The sequence below is a fragment of the Procambarus clarkii genome, chromosome 49 (genome assembly GCF_040958095.1).
Source record: "Procambarus clarkii isolate CNS0578487 chromosome 49, FALCON_Pclarkii_2.0, whole genome shotgun sequence".
NCBI lineage: Eukaryota > Metazoa > Arthropoda > Malacostraca > Decapoda > Cambaridae > Procambarus > Procambarus clarkii.
The window spans coordinates 9,912,536-9,932,559 of NC_091198.1; the positions used below are offsets into that span (position 1 = coordinate 9,912,536).

The following is a 20,024-nucleotide window of genomic DNA, read 5'->3' on the forward strand; positions in this document are numbered from 1 at the left end:
TTAAACTGCCGCGCTCTGTTGTATATGCAGGCCGCTCCAAGCAACATCTTGTTTGACAAAGTAATTATCAACTGGCACAAAGCCGGTAAGGCTATGTAGCACCATAAAATGAGGGCGCTAAATATCATTGATACCAATAAGATAAACGGTTAAGGCGAACGATTATCATATAGTATCACTCTCTCCAAGAATTTTAGAGGAAGTGAACGCAAGGGGGACGGTCGGAAAGGAAGACACGTTCGTCCTGAAAGTCAGGACATTCGACAAGGATATGCACAACTGGGAGGGGGGGGGGGGGGACAATGCAGTTAGAACGATGAGCAGCAGGGCGGCGCTCTAAGTGCCCAGAGTTAACGTATATGGCAAATACGTAACCTCGCCAGAGCAGTTTCTCGCCCCCGGTTACGGTGGCAGGAAAGTCAGACACTAAGAGCATACAGTTTGTTACCAGTAACAAGAGACCAACGGGCAAGAATGTAGGAATAACTGGGTTAGTAATAATAAAAAATACCTTTACAGATTACAGGGGCAGAGAGCGTTCTTGGATAAAGCTAAAGTTGAGCCTAGCTTGGAGAGAACTACCCGAATCAAGCAAGTTTTTACTTTTCAGTAAACTATACTTTTCAAACTAAATTTAATATTTACTTGAATGAAAGTTATGCCCTCCCGAGACCATAATGAATAATATAACTATTTTCTGTTCAGGTTCATCCACTAGATAAAGTTTGAGCATTTACCATATATTATGCACAAAACATTACAGTAAGGGGGCGGGTGCCCAATTTCTCAACCTTAAGTCCTGCTGCTATCTCCCCTTTATCCAAGCTTTTTCCACATTACACGAGTGCTCGCGCTACTGTGCAATATGAGTACACCTACTACAGTAGTGCGAGTGCTACTGTCTAGTAGTTTAAGTAAGAACATTACAAGATACTGAAGGACAAAAAAAAAATTGTATGGTGTACAATTTATTGATGTTTACCAGTTGTTACCATCAGTAGCACCACCCCATTCATCACCAGTTCCAGCAGCAGGAGTTGCCCAATCATCACCCTGAAAAAGTAACAATACCATTAAACTAAAAAGCAAATTATTTTGCATAACTAATTAACATTTCCCAACTCGCATCCAACCTGTTTTCACGACCTACTACACATTATCCCTACAACACTTGCCAATCAATTTATATCCACGTCATCCCAACCAGTGCATTCCATGACCTCGTAAGAGGGACAATGCAGTTTGGACAGTAAGTGTCCACGAGTTAAACATGTATGGCTAATACCTAACCTTACCATCCATTTCCCACCACTAGTTATGGTGGTAGGAGGAAGGCCACAGGAACACACTACTCTAAGAGTAGTGCGACCAAGACCAACAACCCTGCCAACGGGCAAGGATGGAGAAATTAATAACTGGGTGAAATTCAGAATAAGGAATACTGTACCTTTAAGGGACATGGGACAAGTCTGAACGCTCATTTGAAGACACTAATATGGCTGCAAACCCAGCAAAACTCTAATTTCTTAAAGGTAATACACAGCCAATGTTGAATCTCGACTACCACCGGATGGACTGGATTAAAGGACATTTCATGAGGGAACTGCGAGTCAACCACAAGTGAGGATTGACCAAGAAAGCAATGGACGAATAGCATAAAGTTAGCCCGTGAAGATGCTAGTCTCCAGAGGCAGGAGACACCTAGGTTTAGTCAGGAAAGCAACAGAGTAGCATACACCGTCTGCAGACCTAGACCCATCAGGGAAGATGCAAATGAAACGGAAGTGTTCGAGGAAAAGGAGTTTCAGAACTGTAGGAGGGGTAAAAGCTTCAATGATTGGGGTCAGGGGTTTACAAAATTTAGTAAGGGTGACCCTCCACAGGGGCAAGGACAGAACACCAGGAGAAATATTGGTAATACTAACCGAAAGAGGCTTGACAGTGAAACTGACAACGAACTTTACATTGGTAACACTTCACAAATGCCATCTACAGCACTCGATGCAACACCTGATCAGTCTTTACCGTATGTACATTATTTAGAAACGATGTATAGCACTCTCCATGTTTGCTACAAAGCCAAAAACCCACCCCACTGCAACACACAAACTACAGCATGTTCAGGACATAATGCCTACTATTACAACACTGCCAAGCGCAAACCAATGAATATCAGGGCACACCTCCAGACCATTGCCACTGGACCATCTCCATTGCTTAAACTTGAAAAACCATTAGAACATCATATGTCCTATGTCTGAAATTTGCCAACAGTTCAAAACATTACCTGTTTAACTACCTTATAATACACTAGTAAATTTATATAGACTAAATACAGTAATATAAATAACTACTGTATATATAAATGCAAACTTTAATTCATTGATACGAGAATAATGGACATCACAGTGGCAAACCATATTTGTGTGCAGCACAGAAATGCTTTGCTGTCATGTGCTGACACACTTGACAATTGTAAACACTTAGAGTATTTGCAAACAACATTTTCACAATATGTTGTTATAATTAGTCTACTCTCATCTTGGACTTTATATGCACAGAAAACAAACAACCTTTGTATACACTTATTATATAAAATATAAATAACATAAATAACTAGTCAATAAATAACACATTTATATATCGATAAACTTACAGCCTGGCCCCAGTCTTCAACAGCCGCAGGTGCAGCAGGTGGTGCACCAGCCACAGGCACACCCCCAGCCACTGGTGCTGGTGTGCCAGCAGCAACAGGGGTAGCAGGCGCAGCAACTGGAGCCTCTGCATCGGCAACGTCATTCACCCATGTCTCAGGAGCTGGAGCTTCTGCTTTAGCTGCTTCTGCTTCAGCCTTGGCAGCCTCAGCCTTGGCAGCTTCTTCCTTTTCTTGCTCCTCGGGGTCACTAAGGAAAATTAACATTACCAGTTACGTAAAATACATGCCTGTTAACCTTATACAATTCCAATGACTAAAATCATCTATTGACATTAATAGGCTAAGACAAGCTATTCCAATACCATAAATCTATTACAATATATGTATTAGCCGATTAATCCCTGTACTGCACTAACACACCACCTTTGATGGGCGATGCACTCGCCAAGATAACACTATTCTACCTAAAGTGAAATATTCACAACTAACACAGGTACATCTGTACACAGTGGAACAAAACTCCAAAGGTACATCCTGTTCTCAGACCCTCCAGGAAACAGATGCCACCTTAAAAAAAGAAACATCTGCATCCCTCCTAGCTGCAAGCACCTCAGTACTGACAATGACTAAGGCTAGCATATACAACATGAGCTCATACCACTGCCATGCAGCTTGGGGCCATACCACCCCTTTATAATAAATAACAATGACTATTGTGCCATGACAGTGACATGGATGATCCTGTAATAAAGACCATGTACAAGCTTTAGATATTCAATACAATGCTAGTTAACATGTTCATTGTGAAGCAAGACGGCCACAGTATTCAGCCATTTACAATGAATTCATACAAATGTCATATATACCTGCTTGATGGGGTTCTGGGAGTTCTTCTACTCTCCAAGCCCAGCCTGGCCTGTGAGAGTTTGGTCCACCAGGCTGTTGCTTGGAGCAGCCCGCAGGCCCACATACCCACCACAGCCCGGTTGGTCCGGAACTTCTTTTAGAAAACAATCTACTTTTCTCTTGATGTCCATGGTTGTTCCAGCAATATTTCTTATAGTCGCTGGTAGGACGTTGAACAACCGCAAACTTCTGATGTTTATACAGTGTTCTGTGCCTATGGCACCCCTGCTCTTCACTGGTTCTATTCTGCATTTTATTCCATATGGTTCACTCCAGTATGTTGTTATTTTACTGTGCAGATTTGGGACCTGGCCCTCCAGTATTTTCCATGTGTATATTATTTGCTATCTCTCCCAAATTTTTCCATGAGTATATTATTTGCTATCTCTCCCAAATTTTTCCATGTGTATATTATTTGCTCTCTCTCTCTCTCATCTCCTTTCTAGTGAGTACATTTGGAGAGCTTTGAGACGATCCCAATTATTTAGGTGCTTTATCACGTCTATGTGTGCTGTATATGTTCTCTGTATTCCCTCTATTTCAGCAATCTCCCCTGCTCTGAAGGGGGAAGCAAGTACTGAGCAGTACTCAAAACAGATATATAATTGAAAAAACCAACTGCAGCTCTGAGGTCACTCAAACCCCCACCCAAGGCACTCCCCCATCCATTCACTTTACCACCCCCTCACTTCCTAAAACTCGTACAACCAACATGTCACTCAAAGCTCTCGAAGTCTGAAGTCTTCTACTTTCAACAGTTACGGCAACCCATAACAATAGATACTCAGAGAAAACTATCAACATCAGAGGCCACATTCCACTACACCTAAGGGGCATAACTGGCCAACCTCTCACACTGTTCAAGAGCGCTTGATAAACACATCAAAACGATACCCGATTAATCAGGCTGTGAGCAGCCACGTCCAACAGCCTAGTTGACCAGTCCAGTAATGAGGAGGCCTGGGTGAGGACCGAAATATCACAAAATAACCACAAGGTAAAACTAGTTGAGCACTTTTAATTGACCTACCTACCTACCACTATCATCCAGGGGGTGAGGTAGGTTACCCTTTCATAGTTTTCAAAGGTTGGGGAGTTATTCCTTTCCCAACAATTTACCACCTTCTGGTTTATAATCCAACAGTACTGAAAATAGATCCAGGGGTATAAAAGCTGGGGACAAATCGATGGAGAACATCAAAAGGTCATGGAGAAATCAGGAAGATTCTTCTGTGTGTATGAAGACAGTGGGATGTCCAGCTCCAGGCAAGGTTACTGGGATCCGAGGCTCAAGGCACTACAGATAGCTTGGTCTTAAGACCCTACAAGTCAAGTGTCTTCCCCCCCCCCCCCAAAAAAAAAGTTCATCCTATCGTACCATTGAACCTGGCAAATGAATATAAAGTAGTGTAACTGATCCATTATTAGCCTTTTTGAATACTTCATGTGCAGTGACTGCTACTAATTCAATCAATGCTGACATGTAACATAATATTCAAAATGTCTAGCAATCTGAAAATAAATATCCATTTCTAAATTTTAAATGTCGTCAATGATTCCTATATCCTAATATCATAGATGTATTATTTTCTATGGTTAATAAATGTATGTAAATGCATGCTATCAATGCAATACCTTCCAGGAGACAAGTGCCATTTCTCGTCTTATAAATATACTTAAGGGGGCGTTATTCACAAAATATGCAACAAATGAAAACTCGTTCAATTTCAATCAAACTTTTTTGACAAGTTGTATATGAAAAGGGTTTCATTTGGTCCAAGTCTCAGCATCGTAGCATAAATAGGAAGGGTGAAAAAAAATATTAAATTATGTGTCAAAAATTAAAAAAAATGGTCAAAAAAGATTATCAAACAAAAATGTCAACTGAAATCATGTCTATGACTCAGCTATCACAATAGCATATATTAAAAACAAATTATAGTTAGTTTTATTAACAAAAAATTTAGTTAAAAAAAAAGGCAAATTTTACTTTTTTTTCTTTTTTAAATTTTATCTCTCTCTTTTGTTTATAGGGCAATTTGCATGAAACTTATACACCTGACTGCACGTATGCCTATCTCTGAAGGTGCCAATTTTGGAGGAAATTGGTCGATGTCAACTTCAGCCACAGAGGGCAACACCTTAGACTTTATTTTTTACTTACTTCAAAGTTTATGTTACTTGAAAATGAATCTCTCATTTTTTATGCAATTTACATGAAACTTACACATTATATATAAATTTTATGTCTCTAAAATCGTTAGCAAGTGTTTTTATCTTGAGTTCTTTATTGACTTTATAATAGCAATAAACATGATATATTTGCATATTTTTGGGGGGGAACTTAGACTATTTGTATTAGGAAAACTAAAGACGTTTTGAAAAATCTTTTGCAAGGGATCCTTTATTATATGTTAATGTGTCAGAAAACTGTCACAGAATGATTATATCTGAAAGGTGTGGTTGTAAATTTTCACTTGAAAATGTGCAAAATTCGTTGAAAAAAATATAATTAAAAATCTCCCTTACTATTTAGGCTACAGTACTGAAACTTCGAACAATTGTAGCCCTTTTCATATATAACTAGTCAAAAATAATGGTTGACACTAAACAACAACTTTAATATACCCGAATAACGCCCCCTTAAGTGGATGGTGGTAGTTCTACCCCTTTGTCCCATCCTAATCCTTTCATTTCATTCCTAATACTATCCTAGAATAGTATGTGTTCTTTTCAACACATTCAATTTCATTTTTCCCCTTTCACTAGCTCCTCTCCTACCTTCTTTCCACATTATTAGCTTCTGCTTCTTCTCTCATTCTCTTTATTCCTTTGTATATCTTCTTCCTGTTTGAAAGATCCCAGTGTCCCAGTTCTAATGGTACAATGATCATTTTCAATCGATGGTGAGGATGCATGTAAATGCTCGCTTTTAATGAACAGCCAAGTGCAAGGCTGGAGATTGTCAATCCTTTAATGTGAAATCTATCAGGGCTTCACATTCTTCTTTAATCTCTTTGTCCTCGTTCTCTCTCATCATCACCTGCCACGACACAACTACCGTGGCATAGTGGTCTAAGACACGAGCTTCGGTGTACCAACCGAGTAGGTTCGAATCCTCCTTACGGCTCCAACCACCAAACACACTGGTACTGGTAAAGTACTTCACATTCGCCATATATTCCAACTTCGGATACACAATGAATTATCACTAATGATATATATATCAATAATAAAACCAACTGGAGCTCAGAGGTAACTCCAACCCACCACCAAGGCACTCTCCCAGCTGCTCCACCCTGAATTGGTACTAGGTTTACAGCCTACATGTATATAGACATACCATTACATAGCTGCAGGGACCAAAATCCACATTACCCTTCTAAAACAGCTGTTAAAAACTCAAGCTCTATCTTCACTACCCCTTAACTTTGCAATTAACAAAATATGTACATTTGTTACAAATGTCAAAGAAGGAAATATATTACTAGTGAGCCATAACCAAGAATGCAATCGTACTGCAAGCCATTTTGTAAAACTTTTATACATAGGTATTCACTACTCAAGCAACTTAACTAAAAAAACTGATTAAAATAACATTTACCGGTAGAAGAACAAATCGGGCATGACATCAGTCTCCCAAGGAAGGTTGCGAGAGATGGTGCCACGCAGACGTAGAACTTCACGAGCCAGCATCCACCAAATCAGACCAACCGAGTGAGGGCTCTGAAATTTAATTATTGTTAAACATGTTCGACATTAAAGAATAAGTAAAACATAACCAATACATATCAGACAAGACAATCCTTCAGAAATATTCAGAATTACGTCCCTGTCACTCATTCATCATTTAATATTTAAACAAAAAAACAGTGAAAGTAATGAAATGCCACTTTCTGGACGACCCTGGCCGCTCCCTGAAGATAGCTCACCAAGATTGCTTCATGCAAATGTGTCACATCAGATGCACAAATCCTTCGACCTACTGGGACCAATAGCTACAATATCATACAAAACAATTCCCCTCGCAGTTGCAGGGAGCAAGTGACAATTTGCCATCACACTGGGAATGCATCCACAAACTCAGGGAAGCTTTGCACAAAATCGTGGGTTGACAAAGACCAAGCCTCAAAAATGCCAAACTCCACAAACAATATTCACACACAAAACTCTCCACTCAGTCTCGCAGCCAAGTGGAAAGCACTCGAGGGCCTAAGTCTTTCCTAAATCTAAACTTATCCAATTTATACCCATTGTTTCGTGTTCTATTTTAGTTGATAATTTTAATACCCCATTAATATTCACTTTGTTATGCCCATTCATCCATTTGTACATCTCATGTCATCCCCTAATTATTTACCTTTCAAGAGAATGTAAATTAAGCTTTGTCAATCTTTCTTCATATGACAGGTTTCTAATTTGCGGGATTAGCCTCGTCATCCTACACTGGACGCATTCTAGTGAATTTATATCTATTCTATAGTATGCCGACCAAAACTGAACTGCATAATCTAAATGGGGCCTAACAAGAGCAAAGTATAGCTGAAGTAAAACACCAGGTGTTTATTGCTAACACTTCAAGAAACATATCCCCAGGCCTTATTACGAACATTTATGCATTGATTTTTTGGTTTTAAATTTTTACTAATAACTCCCAGATCCCCTTTGCAATCTCAACACCATTTACCTCATATCTTTTAACTATCATTACCTAGCCTCAAAATCTTACATTTATCACCATTAAACAGCTTTTTCCAATCTTTTGACCATTTCCATTGACCATTTTGAGTCCTCTTCCATTAAATATGGTAGACAATGGCTCGCAAAGCTAATGATTTATTAAATATGGCAGACACCGGCAACACAACAGCCTTAACTGAAACCGACGAAAGATGACAATCTATGAAACTAACACAAGGCAACCTCATACTACTGCCATGAGGAAAGACAGGAAACCGAAACGGTCAAATCCGAGCCAAAGGGAACAAACCTCATAGGACTTGGGATGTAGGTGTTGTGGGCTCAACAGGCAGCATGGCAGAGGTAGAGAGAATTACCTTCTACTAGCAAAGATGACTAGTATCCTTCAAACTCTTGCTTGGCAAGTACGGGCTTAATAAACAGAAAAAACCACACGAAAGACCCACAAGGGGTTTACCAGGCCCGGAAAGGCAGTTAGCCAAGCAAAGCACCCAGGCACAAGTCACACACCCTCAACAATTTGGCAAAGATTGCCACCAGTGTATCATATACACACATGAAACCTAACACCACCAACAAAGTCATCAACCAAGGGCCCAAACACAGAAGGTAGAAACTCATAAATAGCCCTAGGCTATTCTCTAGCCATTGCCTGGCCTCTCGGGCCCAACTCTCCAACACACCGAGAACGTGTCAGTGGTGGGGCAGTGCTAGCTGGCACTCTCTGAGAATGAACCCAGAAAACAAGACAGCCAAACTCATGCAAAAAGCTACATAGGAAACAAGCACATGAAGCAAATACTAGCATATAGAAGAGTATCAAGTAGACGGCCACCAAAGGAACTAGTCCAAGGATAGCTAACACTTGGCTTAAACCTGTGGAATTTGTATGTCTGAACCCTCTAACAATACTGCCACGTTGGGGATCAACAAAAGAACCAAGGATGACTGTGCCAAGGCCAGGACACCTGGTAGTGGCATTTGGTACGATTGGTTTTCAACGAATTTGTCAAAGTATGTTATGTGTAAATCATCTGCAGATTATTCTGCCATTTTACCCTTTGCTCTGTTACCCTGCCAGTTGCCTGTAAAACTTCACTGATTTTCTTGATGCTTTCCCAGTGTGGTAGGAAATTGTCATTTGCTCTATACCTGTGAGGGCCACCAGGTTTTGCCTTTGGTCCCAGGTACGACAAAACAACTCCATCTAATCTGACTTATTTGTATGGAGCAATCTTAGCAAGACAGCTTCAGGAAGTCACCAAGGAGGTTCCATCCAAAAATGAGTTTGAAAAAATATGTAAAGCCTATACAGAACTAATAATTTGTCAAATTATTAATGTCAATGGAGGTATTCCATCTACCGCGGTACATCCAATAACGGTACTCGCTCAAAAAATCCAGACCTCAAACAGATCCCATGTGTCTTCTGGATTCCACCTTAGGGAAAACCAATGAAATCTAGATAAATGATTTTAACAGTAGTAAACCTAAGTTTTCCTTGTTTGTTTTTAAGTCTTGCTTTTTTATTTCTATTTGAAATAATTTATATTTTGTTTTAATAAACCTGGGCTGTACTATAAATTATACAACCGAGATAATGAGTTTTTATAGGTTATCAACACCTCATTTATGAGCATGTGTATCATCCGTGTTTCCCCCGTGCGACTGAGATCTGACAATAGAAACTTCCACATCAGGGAAGAAGTTTCCTTAGCCTTTCCTTTTTCCTTTGTAGGCAGAGGAGTTAGAAAAATGTGATTGTGGCTGGGAAGCCAAGCATCTCACTAAGTATAGCAATAATACTATTGCAGCTTGACAAAAATATAAAAAAGTAGATCACATAGTTCAGTAAATAAAATGATAAAGAGCAATTGTTGAAAGAGCCAAAAATATACAACTCTTCAAGTGTAAGGATTTAGCTCATGCAGTTCATCAATGATTCATGCAGCCTGGGGATTGCTACTTGTGTTCCATAGTTGTTTGTAGCCCCCCAAAATTATATTGTTCACTGGGAATACATGCCCTGAGAAGTATACCTCACTTCTCAAAAGATTACATACATGGCTGGCTTTAGTCCTGGCCTAGGTTCAGGGTTTAAAGTGTTCTTGCAAGTTGGTTAGCAAGCTTTTGGGCTACCCTTAACTTTCTAGAGGCTGACAGGCATTAGCCCAACACAAAATCAATGACATCAACCTTGCACATTAAGGACTTTATTGACCACTTCACAGCAACTTCAGTTTAACAGATGGCATGATAGTCCTATAACAATTTTGCCGACTCGGTTATAAAAACCACCCCTGTTGCAAAAAAGCTACACGAGCAATTATTACTATCAATTATTTACACGAGCAATTATTACTATCAATTATTTATGTATTATTTGTCTAAATATGCAAAAAGATGTATTGTATCACCTGCTTAAAAAGAAATTGGAAAAATGTGCTACCAGCCAGAAAAAGGAAATTTAACAGAAATCCAGATCAGATCTATTTTGCAGGTGCTACTGTAAACATTTTTGTGAATATAATGAATGAATGAATGAGCAATATTTTAATATTATTTAATATGAATAACCACTACTTTTTTTACTTGCATTTTTCTTTTTCCCTCCAGGATCATGCCTCAATGATAATGGGAACAATAATATTTGCATATTTGTTCTATGCTCTTAAACAACCCATTAACATACCTTGTTGTTGCAGGGAATGGCAACATCCACATAACGAAGGGGAGAATCAGTGTTGCAGAAGCCAATAACTGGGATATTGACATACGAAGCTTCAGTAATGGGCTGGTGGTCTGAGGCAGGGTCAGTCACAACTAGCAGACGAGGCTCACGGAAAGCAGCCTGTAAATTTTATCATACAGCACTTTATATCAAGGAATTATATAAATTATAAAAACTAAGCAGTGAATAAAACCAGCATCCATCAGTCACAATAAGATATTCCATAGAATTCATGATCAAGCAGATGTAATAGATTTTTTACTGTACATGACTAAACATTAGATAAAATGATCATATGTTTGGAATTCTTTGTAATTTACACCTTATAATAATTTCCTACAATTTTTCACAAGTCACCATATACACATTTTTTTTTTAATTATCAGGGGAAAGTGCCAAAGTTATTACTACTTTATAGTACTTGGAAGAGGTCAGGATAAGGATTTGGGATGGGACGGAGGGAAGGAATGGTGCCCAACCACTGGATGGGAGAGGATTGAACGCCGACCTGCATGAAGCGAGACCGTCGCTCTACCGTCCAGCCCAAAAATATACATCAAAATATTTGAAATTTACCTGGATTTGATTTGTGAATGCTCCTGGAGTGAAGCGTCCAGCAATTGGTGTGGCACCAGTGTACCTAGCAAACTTTAGGACAGCTCGCTGTCCCATGGGGCGTGATGATATCACGTACACATCAGCAGGGTTTTCAATGGCAGCAATTGAACGTGCTGCTAGTAGGATTTTCTCATAAGTCTTGCGCAAATGAATGATGTGAACACCTGTACAGAGGAGATTATTATTCCTTTTACCCAGATTTTTCTTCTTAAAGTTAAGAACTAATAATATACTCCAAGTGAACTTGTACAAACTTGTACTGATCAGTAACAATTTGGATATAATATAGCTATAGTAGTAGCATAATTAATCTGTAAAAATTATTTTTGGAAGATTTGAAATGGGACGACAAGCTGCAAAAGTCAACTTTAAAAAACTCTTACTATACGCAAAGTACATGCATGTGTAGGTCCTAAAGCTGCTAAATTTAAAAGAAAAATTGTACAGTAATTGTACACCAAGATACATATTTTTAATTAAATGACATTCTACACCTCAGTTATTTTACAATTAAAATAATTTCAAGTTACCATCCTGACGCCTCTTGAAGACGTACTGTTCCATTTGGAAGTTAACATTGTTGGCGCCCAAGTGGGTTGATGCAGCCAGGAACCTTGTCACATCGTTCTCCTCCAGGCTCATAACACTCAGACCTCCCGACATGATCTGGAAAATATATATGTACATAGTAAATAAATGCAGTAGCAGCATATTTTAAAATGAAATTTGCCCATGACATTTTTTAACAATCCAAATACTGTATAGCATATGTTCGAACATCTACAAGATTTATAACCATGCAGATGTGTTTGTGTACAGATGCTTGGGTTTATAATCAGAAGCATCTGCAACAAATGCTTAATATAATTTTTCAATTATATTTGGCCTGGCAAGGACCGGCTTTGACAAAACTTTGTTCTGGTCAATGTATTAATATGGGCATGGGATTTCCTTGAGAAAATCTCTAGAGGCAGTAAACTTTACTTTTTGGCAGTAAAAGACTTGGAACAGCACATCTGTAAACCAATCCTTGAGCATGTAAATCAAGTTTAATGTCTCCTCTATAATTAAAGACATTGAAGCTGTTCACTTGAGACAGTTAAGCAAGTCCCAGCTGTGTCTAGGTACAAGTGACACGATGAACAACAAAGTGGGGTTTCTTCCTATTGGGGAGTGCAGTACATGCTGCTATGGGAGTGTGTCCACTCACAGGATGAGTGGTGCTGCCCAATAAACTCGCCCCTCGGGGCAAAATTAAAAATTACACTAGTATAAAGCACACACCAAAAAGTCTCAAAACTGTCGGTATTCCCTCAGAAGTCATTATGTTGCCCAATGCTGTTCTCACATTATACTACTCGCTAATCTATTACTAGCTAACTTACTGTAACTTGGAACTAAAATGAATTCTTGTGGGACAAATTTAGGGTGAAAACCTGAACAAACAAAAATAGAGCAGAAATATAATTATAAAACCCAGGTACTAACGGCAGCTTGGTAGGCCTCTTTACGGCCAGCCATCACATTTATACTCAAAATCTACCTTGATCTAACTTATCACACATTACTGTAATCAAGTCATAAGAATTTGAGAACCACATGCAAAATACTCTACGTACGACCTATTCGTACCATATCCACCTCCAAAAGACGACCCAAATGCATGTTATCTTGAGATGATTTCGGGGCTTTAGTGTCCCCGCGGCCCGGTCCTCGACCAGGCCTCCATCCCCAGGAAGCAGCCCGTGACAGCTGACTAACACCCAGGTACCTATTTTACTGCTAGGTAACAGGAGCATAGGGTGAAAAAAACTCTGCCCATTGTTTCTCGCCGGCGCCTGGGATCGAACCCAGGATCACAAGTCCAGTGTGCTGTCCGCTCGGCCGACCGGCTCCCTAAATGTTTGCCAAGAGCATTTCCTATCCTACACCAATCTGTACACAACTCGAGGCAGGACCAACGAGCAGAGCTCATACTTGTAAGAACAAGTATGTGAGAACCAATCGCCAGGTTAGTAACTAAATACTCCCTCGAGGCCACCACAATACAAAGTGGTAACCACATGTACAACCACATGTAACCACAATACACACACACAATACATTAACAAAATAAACGCAGTTTCATTCGGTACGGTCAAATTTTGTTTAATAGTAACGTAGCACGTGTGAAAGGGGGAGGGGAGGCTTTTTATTTATTATATGGGGGGGGGAGCATACAGCATGCGTGTATATATGTATATATATGTTAAGCTTATATCTCCGTCCCACCCCCCCCCCCCCCAGGGAAACTTACACGTTGAAAACTAAGGAACAGCATGTCTAACCTAACAAAAAAGGCTCGTACGTACGCTCGTGAAAATCAACAAACCTCACAATATTTTTGTATTAGAAAAGTAGCCATGGGCTTTAATGCAGCACTACCAGAGATATGTAAACAATGGATCACTCATACGAGTCATGAGGGAATATATGAAGACAATGAGTGACCCGGTGGATTGTTTACAAACTGTACCTCACAGCCCATGGCTCCCTCCCCGCCACATTCTTTATCCTCACACATCCACTCACTCACAACTCTCCTCCTCACAAATCTTGCGTCAAATACAAGCCCCAACACTCGTGAGCGTAATGGAGCCTTGCTAACTTAAAAACACTGGCTCCTGCGGCTCACAAGGAAGATAATCGAGAGACTTACGGCGGCGGTCCACTCGACGGAGTGATCACGGGAAGAAGGAGCGTACTGAGCTCGTCAGGCAAAACACTTTCCTTCTAAATCATCTTTTTCTATTTTTTGTTGCTCAGGAAAATATATAAAATATATAACCAATTTATATGGTAAATAAATTATATTACAATTGTTTCTTTGAGCTGGGTGAGCGTTATTCGGTATTACATATTTACCAAGATTATACCGGTGTTAAGAGAAAACGGTTTTATATTAAGTATGACTATGCAAGAAACATGATGCAGCCGAAAAATTGCTTATTTGCATGAATTTACTTGAAGGCTAGTAACACATTAGTAGCCTGGAAGAGGACAGGATGCCGGTGGCTTGTCAATGATCCCTCCATTTGTACTGAGGATTTATTTCAAGCTGAATTTGAAAGTTCAACAGATATTTAACAGTTACGATTTTGACGGGTAGGCAGTTCCATGGGTGTCCTATAACCCTGCGGGTGAAAAAAATATTTCCCGTTTTCAGTCCTACAATGTGGCTTGTTAAGTTTGAAACCACTGCTCTTTGTTTGTGTTACATCTAACATTTTGAATAAGTTGTCTGAAGCAATATCCTCCAAATTGTTTACTATTTTAAAAAGTTCCGATTAGAACTATGTTTTACAAAAAACATTGTTTGTAAATCAACTATGTATGTACTTTTCCTGAATAAAAATGTATTATTATTATTCAAATTATTATTATCAACATTGTCATGTCTGATTTACAGTGCTGTTAGTTCTGTGGTTCTCAAAACTTCCTGGTATGAAAGTCGACTTAGTTCTGGAAGGATTTGTGTTGCCAGCTCTTTACCCAAACCTGATATGTCTTTCTTGTAAATGTTTCCATGCTTGGATACGATAATTCAAGTGGAGACGCACCACAGATTTATACAATTGAAAAAACTACTTTCTCTTTTGCTTAATGTCAAAAGTTTGCTTGATAATTACCGAGGTGTGATTAGCTTTTCTTTTACTGTAGCTCCCACTTGTTGTGCAACTTTCAGTGAATGATGGAGTCTTAACTCCTTCGTAAAGCTGCTGCAAGGTTCAAGTTCAAATACGTTTAAGATAAAATACATCTCAAAGGGATAGAGTAGCATAGGCTATTTCTACCCCACCTGCTGCTAGGTAATTTGGTAATTGTGACGTGGGTTGTTATGTCCCACATGCAAGGTCTTACATTTTTCTATATTGGAAAGTATTTGCCGGTCCTCTGACCATTTGTGGAGCTCTTTGTAAGGCCTTCATGTCATTTTCACATCCCACTTTACCACAAATGTCACCAGCAAATCAGATGATGTGGTTTGTAATATTCTCATTAATATCATTCGTGCATATAGGCTAAAAACCTACACTTCTATATTTGTAAATTGTATGTAAAGATTTACACTAAATCTTTCGCACTCTTCTGAGTGCTTTGTCAAGGTCTGAGTGTGTAGTTAGGCCTCCAGAACCATCCAAGCCCCAGGCGCTTCAAATCTCCCAATACCCTTACAATCACCATCTCAGCCGACGCGCTCGCTAACGTCTTGTCTACGACTACTAACAACACCATACACGCTCCCGAAATATATTATACCACCAATTCACGACACCTGAGACTACCTCAGGCTGCAAGAACAAAGACAAACCCACCAACTACGGAATACGCTACGGACTCCTCAGACGAGGAAATCTCAGTAGGAGCTCCATCGCCGCACCATAAAGTGACACCTATTCCAAGCAAGAGTTAACATAAGAACAAAGGTAACTGCAGAAGGCCTAGCTATTGGCCCATACGAGACAGATCCTATTTATAACCAACCGATTCCACTCAAATGCATGTCCAACTCACGCTTGAAACAATAAAGGGACCCCACCTCCACCACGTTACGCGGTAATTGGTTCCACAAATCAACAACCCTATTACCGAACCAGTATTTACCCAAGTCTTTTCCTAAATCTAAATTTAGATTTAATTTGATTTAAATCTAAATTTAGATTTAAACTAAACTAAATCTAAATGCAATTTAAGCTTTGTTAATCTTTCTTTATATGAAAGGTTTCAATTTGGGGAATTAACTTTGCCATCCTACGCTGGACACGTTCAAGTGAATTTATATCCATTCTATAGTACGGCAACCAAAACTGAACTGCATAATCTAAATGGGGCATAACCAGAGCAAGAAATAGCTGAACAACAAGGCCAAGTGTCTTCTTACTAACGCTTCGATTAATAAATCCCAGTGTCCTATTTGCTTTATTACAAACATTCATGCATTGATCCTTTGGTTTTAAATTCTTTCTAATCATAACTCCTAGATCCATTTCGCAATCTCAACACCATCTAGCTCGTATCTTGTGACTCTATCATCATTACCTAGCTTCAAAACTTTACATTTATCAGTATTAAACTGCATCTGCCAATCTTTTGATCATTCCAAAACCCTATTTAGATCGACTTGAAGTGATTGTGAGTCTTCCGTGTTTATTTCCCTACCGATATTCGTATCAACAGCAAATTTGCAAATGTTGCTACTCAAACCTGAATCTAAATCATTTATATATATTATAAACAACAGAGGTACCAGGACAGAGCCTTGAGTTAGTTTAGTTCATTTATTATGCAACCCATACCCATCTTGAGGGCGGTAGTGGAAAGGGTTACAGAGGCACATAATGGGTTCAGGGACTGAACCCCACAATTCATTTAGCTAATCAAGTCTTGATGAGCTAGTTACAAAATTCAGTATAAGTCGTCACCTCATCAATGGGTTCGAGATCAGCCACAAGTACAGTTTCTAAATTAAGTAACTGACATATGTGGAGAGCTAGTGTCACAATTGATATGTTTGTCCTGCACACCGCCCCCATCCAGTGGGTAGCGGTGAACAGGTTACAATCACTTAGTTACTACCTACAATTAGCAAACTGGGGATATTTGGCTAAAATGACTGGTAGCAGATCATTTTGAATGAAATATTTGCCTCGAGGAACTCCACTTACAACATTTTCCCACTCAGACTTAACCCCCATTTATACTAACTCGTTTTCTTTGGTATAGCCATGCCCTAATCCAACTTAGTATAGCACCCCCTAATACCATGAGCCTATATCTTTTAAATCAGTCTTTCATGTGGCATTGTATAAAAAATTTTGCTAAAGTAAAGGTACACAACATTACAATCCTTACCACTATCAACTGCCTCAACTATGCTGGAATAAAAAGATAGCAAATTTGTTAAACATGAACGGCCATTTGTAAAACCATGTTGTGATTCATGGCTTTCCCACAATAGACGTTAGGCTAATTGGCCAATAATTTGATGCAAGTGATCTATCTCCTTTCTTAAAAATTGGTACTACATTAGCAACCTTCCATGACTCTATTGACTTATTAAATATGGTAGAAAGTGGCTCACAAAGCTCCTCTCTGCATTATTTAAGCACCCTGGCAAACACTTCATCAGGCCCTGGGGATTTGTTTGGTTTGAGTTTTACTATTTGTTTAATTACATCCTCCCTGGTAACTGCTAAACTAGTCAACCTGTCCTCGTCCCCACCCACATAGACCTGTTCGGCTGATGGCATATAGTTCCGTTCCTTTTCAGTAAATACAGAGATAAAACATTTATTAAAAATACTACTCATCTCTTTGTCATTATCCGTTATTTGACCTGTCTCAGTTTTTAATGGACCTATACTTTCCCTAATCTTTGCTGGCTTTTAAAATATAGCTCGGGAAGATCGTCAGGGAAAATGGGGGAACCTTTGACAAGACGCCGGCTTCCTGTCCTCGTCGAGGTCAGTAGTATTAGTGGCCTCTGGTAAATTCAGGTAAAAAACTTTTTCAGTATTTCAAGTTTCAATGAGATCCACACTGTCATGGTTTGCAGTTGTTAGCGCTATGGCCTTCAAGCGTTCCTGATACGAGAGATGACTTAGCTCTGGAATGACTTTTGTTGCCTTGTGTTTCACCTTCTCCAGAGCAACTATGTCCTTCTAAAAATGAGGTCTCCATGCTTGGATACAATAATCTAAGTGCACCACAGATTTATACTATTGAACCATTACCTACTTTTCCTTATAGACAAAAGTCTAGAAACAGGGTTGTTGATTTGTGGAACAGATTACTGGGTAGTATAAGAGACATATGATCACCCGATTGTTTTAAGCATATGTATTATGAATGTATACAGTACAGGCTTCCTGTTTCTGACGATACAAATTATTAAACATATTCAAGGATTTCAGTAAGAGTACAGTACTGAATACTGCCTGGGATTAGAGATTGATATTGTTCAATTTGCTGATTTATATTGAGTAATTATTCATGGATAAATTCATCAGGGCAAATGGGGGGACCTTTGATAAGCTGCCAGCTTCATGTTCACATCAAAGATACTAAGAGAAATCATGTCCCTCAGGTAAACGCAGGTAATTAACGGTCGAAGATGTAGATTGCCAAACACAAGATACTGTAGGCAAGCTATGGACAGATGATTGAATAATAGTGTTACGGAGATAGAGTGGGGTATGATACGTAGTATAAGATTTTAGAGAAAATGCCTGTACGATAGTCTTTTACTTTTTTTTTAATTTTGTATATGGCAATTGAAATTCAGTTTGTTGTCAATGTGAGCACACAGTTATTTCCTATCTACACTGCTTTCAATTTGGGAATCGAATACGAATTGTTAATTCGTATTTTGATTTGATTGGTGGACTTGTTTCCAAACAATATGTAATAATTTTTTAAATGCACAATCCTATTAACGTGATGAATCAATGAGATTAATCAGTAGGACCCATTATGTAGTGATGAAGTGATCTGAGGCATGTGCTTGGGAGTACCCAGAGCATAGGTTTGAATCCTCCTTGTGGCTCCTACTGATTTTCTCACATTTTTCAATGTTAAGGGCGAGTTTAATGGCATCGAGCCACAAATGGATTTTTTTTTTAGTTCAGTATTTACTGTGTTGCTTAGAATACGTGGGTTAGCATTTGAGAAAACTCACCTGAATACAGTATATCTGTAGATTATCATCTCTCTAGTGGCCTTGATGGGGACCGGAAGCTGGTAGCTTGTCAACAGGAGTTTGAACTGAAGTAATGTCTTGGTATTTAGAGTGTCAGCAGTTAGGCAGTTCCACGAGTTTATGAGTTTATAACCCTATAGGTGAATCTCCTGTTTTCTGTCCTACAATGTGGCTTATTGAGCTTGAAGTAGTTACACCTTTTGTGTGTTACATTTGACCCTTTAAAGAGGTGGTCTGGATTAATATCCTCCAACTTGTTCAGTATTTTAAAGGTCTCAATGAGATCAGCCCATGTCATGTCTAATTTGAAGTGCTGTTAGTCTTATCATTAGTGCTTTTCCAATGCAGAAATGTCTGTTTGAAGGAGAGGTCTTCATACTTGGATATAGCAGTTAAATGGCGGCACACCAGATTGGTACAGTTGAATAACCACTTATGCTATAGGACTCAAAACTGAATAAGTGTTGAATAAGAAGAAATAAACATTTGGATACAAAACGTTTAAGCTAGCAAATTACCTCCAATGTGCATAAATATACTAAATATATCTTGCTTGTACACAACATGTTACAATGTACACAGTAGGATAATATACATTAATTATGTAAAAATAGGTATCAGGCGTCAGTACAAGTGTTTGACGTAGGTATAATTGACTATTTTTGGTGCAAATG

At 39.0% G+C, this 20,024-nt stretch overlaps 1 protein-coding gene across 1 annotated transcript; it reads right to left on the reverse strand.

The window, feature by feature from the left end:
• Positions 1–952: 952 nt before the first annotated feature.
• On the reverse strand, positions 953–14,423 carry sta (stubarista 40S ribosomal protein SA). The gene is made up of 7 exons (XM_045750449.2): positions 14,311–14,423; positions 12,143–12,278; positions 11,571–11,776; positions 10,956–11,114; positions 7,167–7,288; positions 2,657–2,903; positions 953–1,053 (listed from the first exon to the last, which is right to left on the reverse strand). Exons 2-7 carry the CDS (start codon positions 12,273–12,275, stop codon positions 979–981), a joined length of 942 nt encoding a protein of 313 aa, XP_045606405.1. The 5' UTR covers positions 12,276–12,278; positions 14,311–14,423; the 3' UTR covers positions 953–978.
• Positions 14,424–20,024: the final 5,601 nt, after the last annotated feature.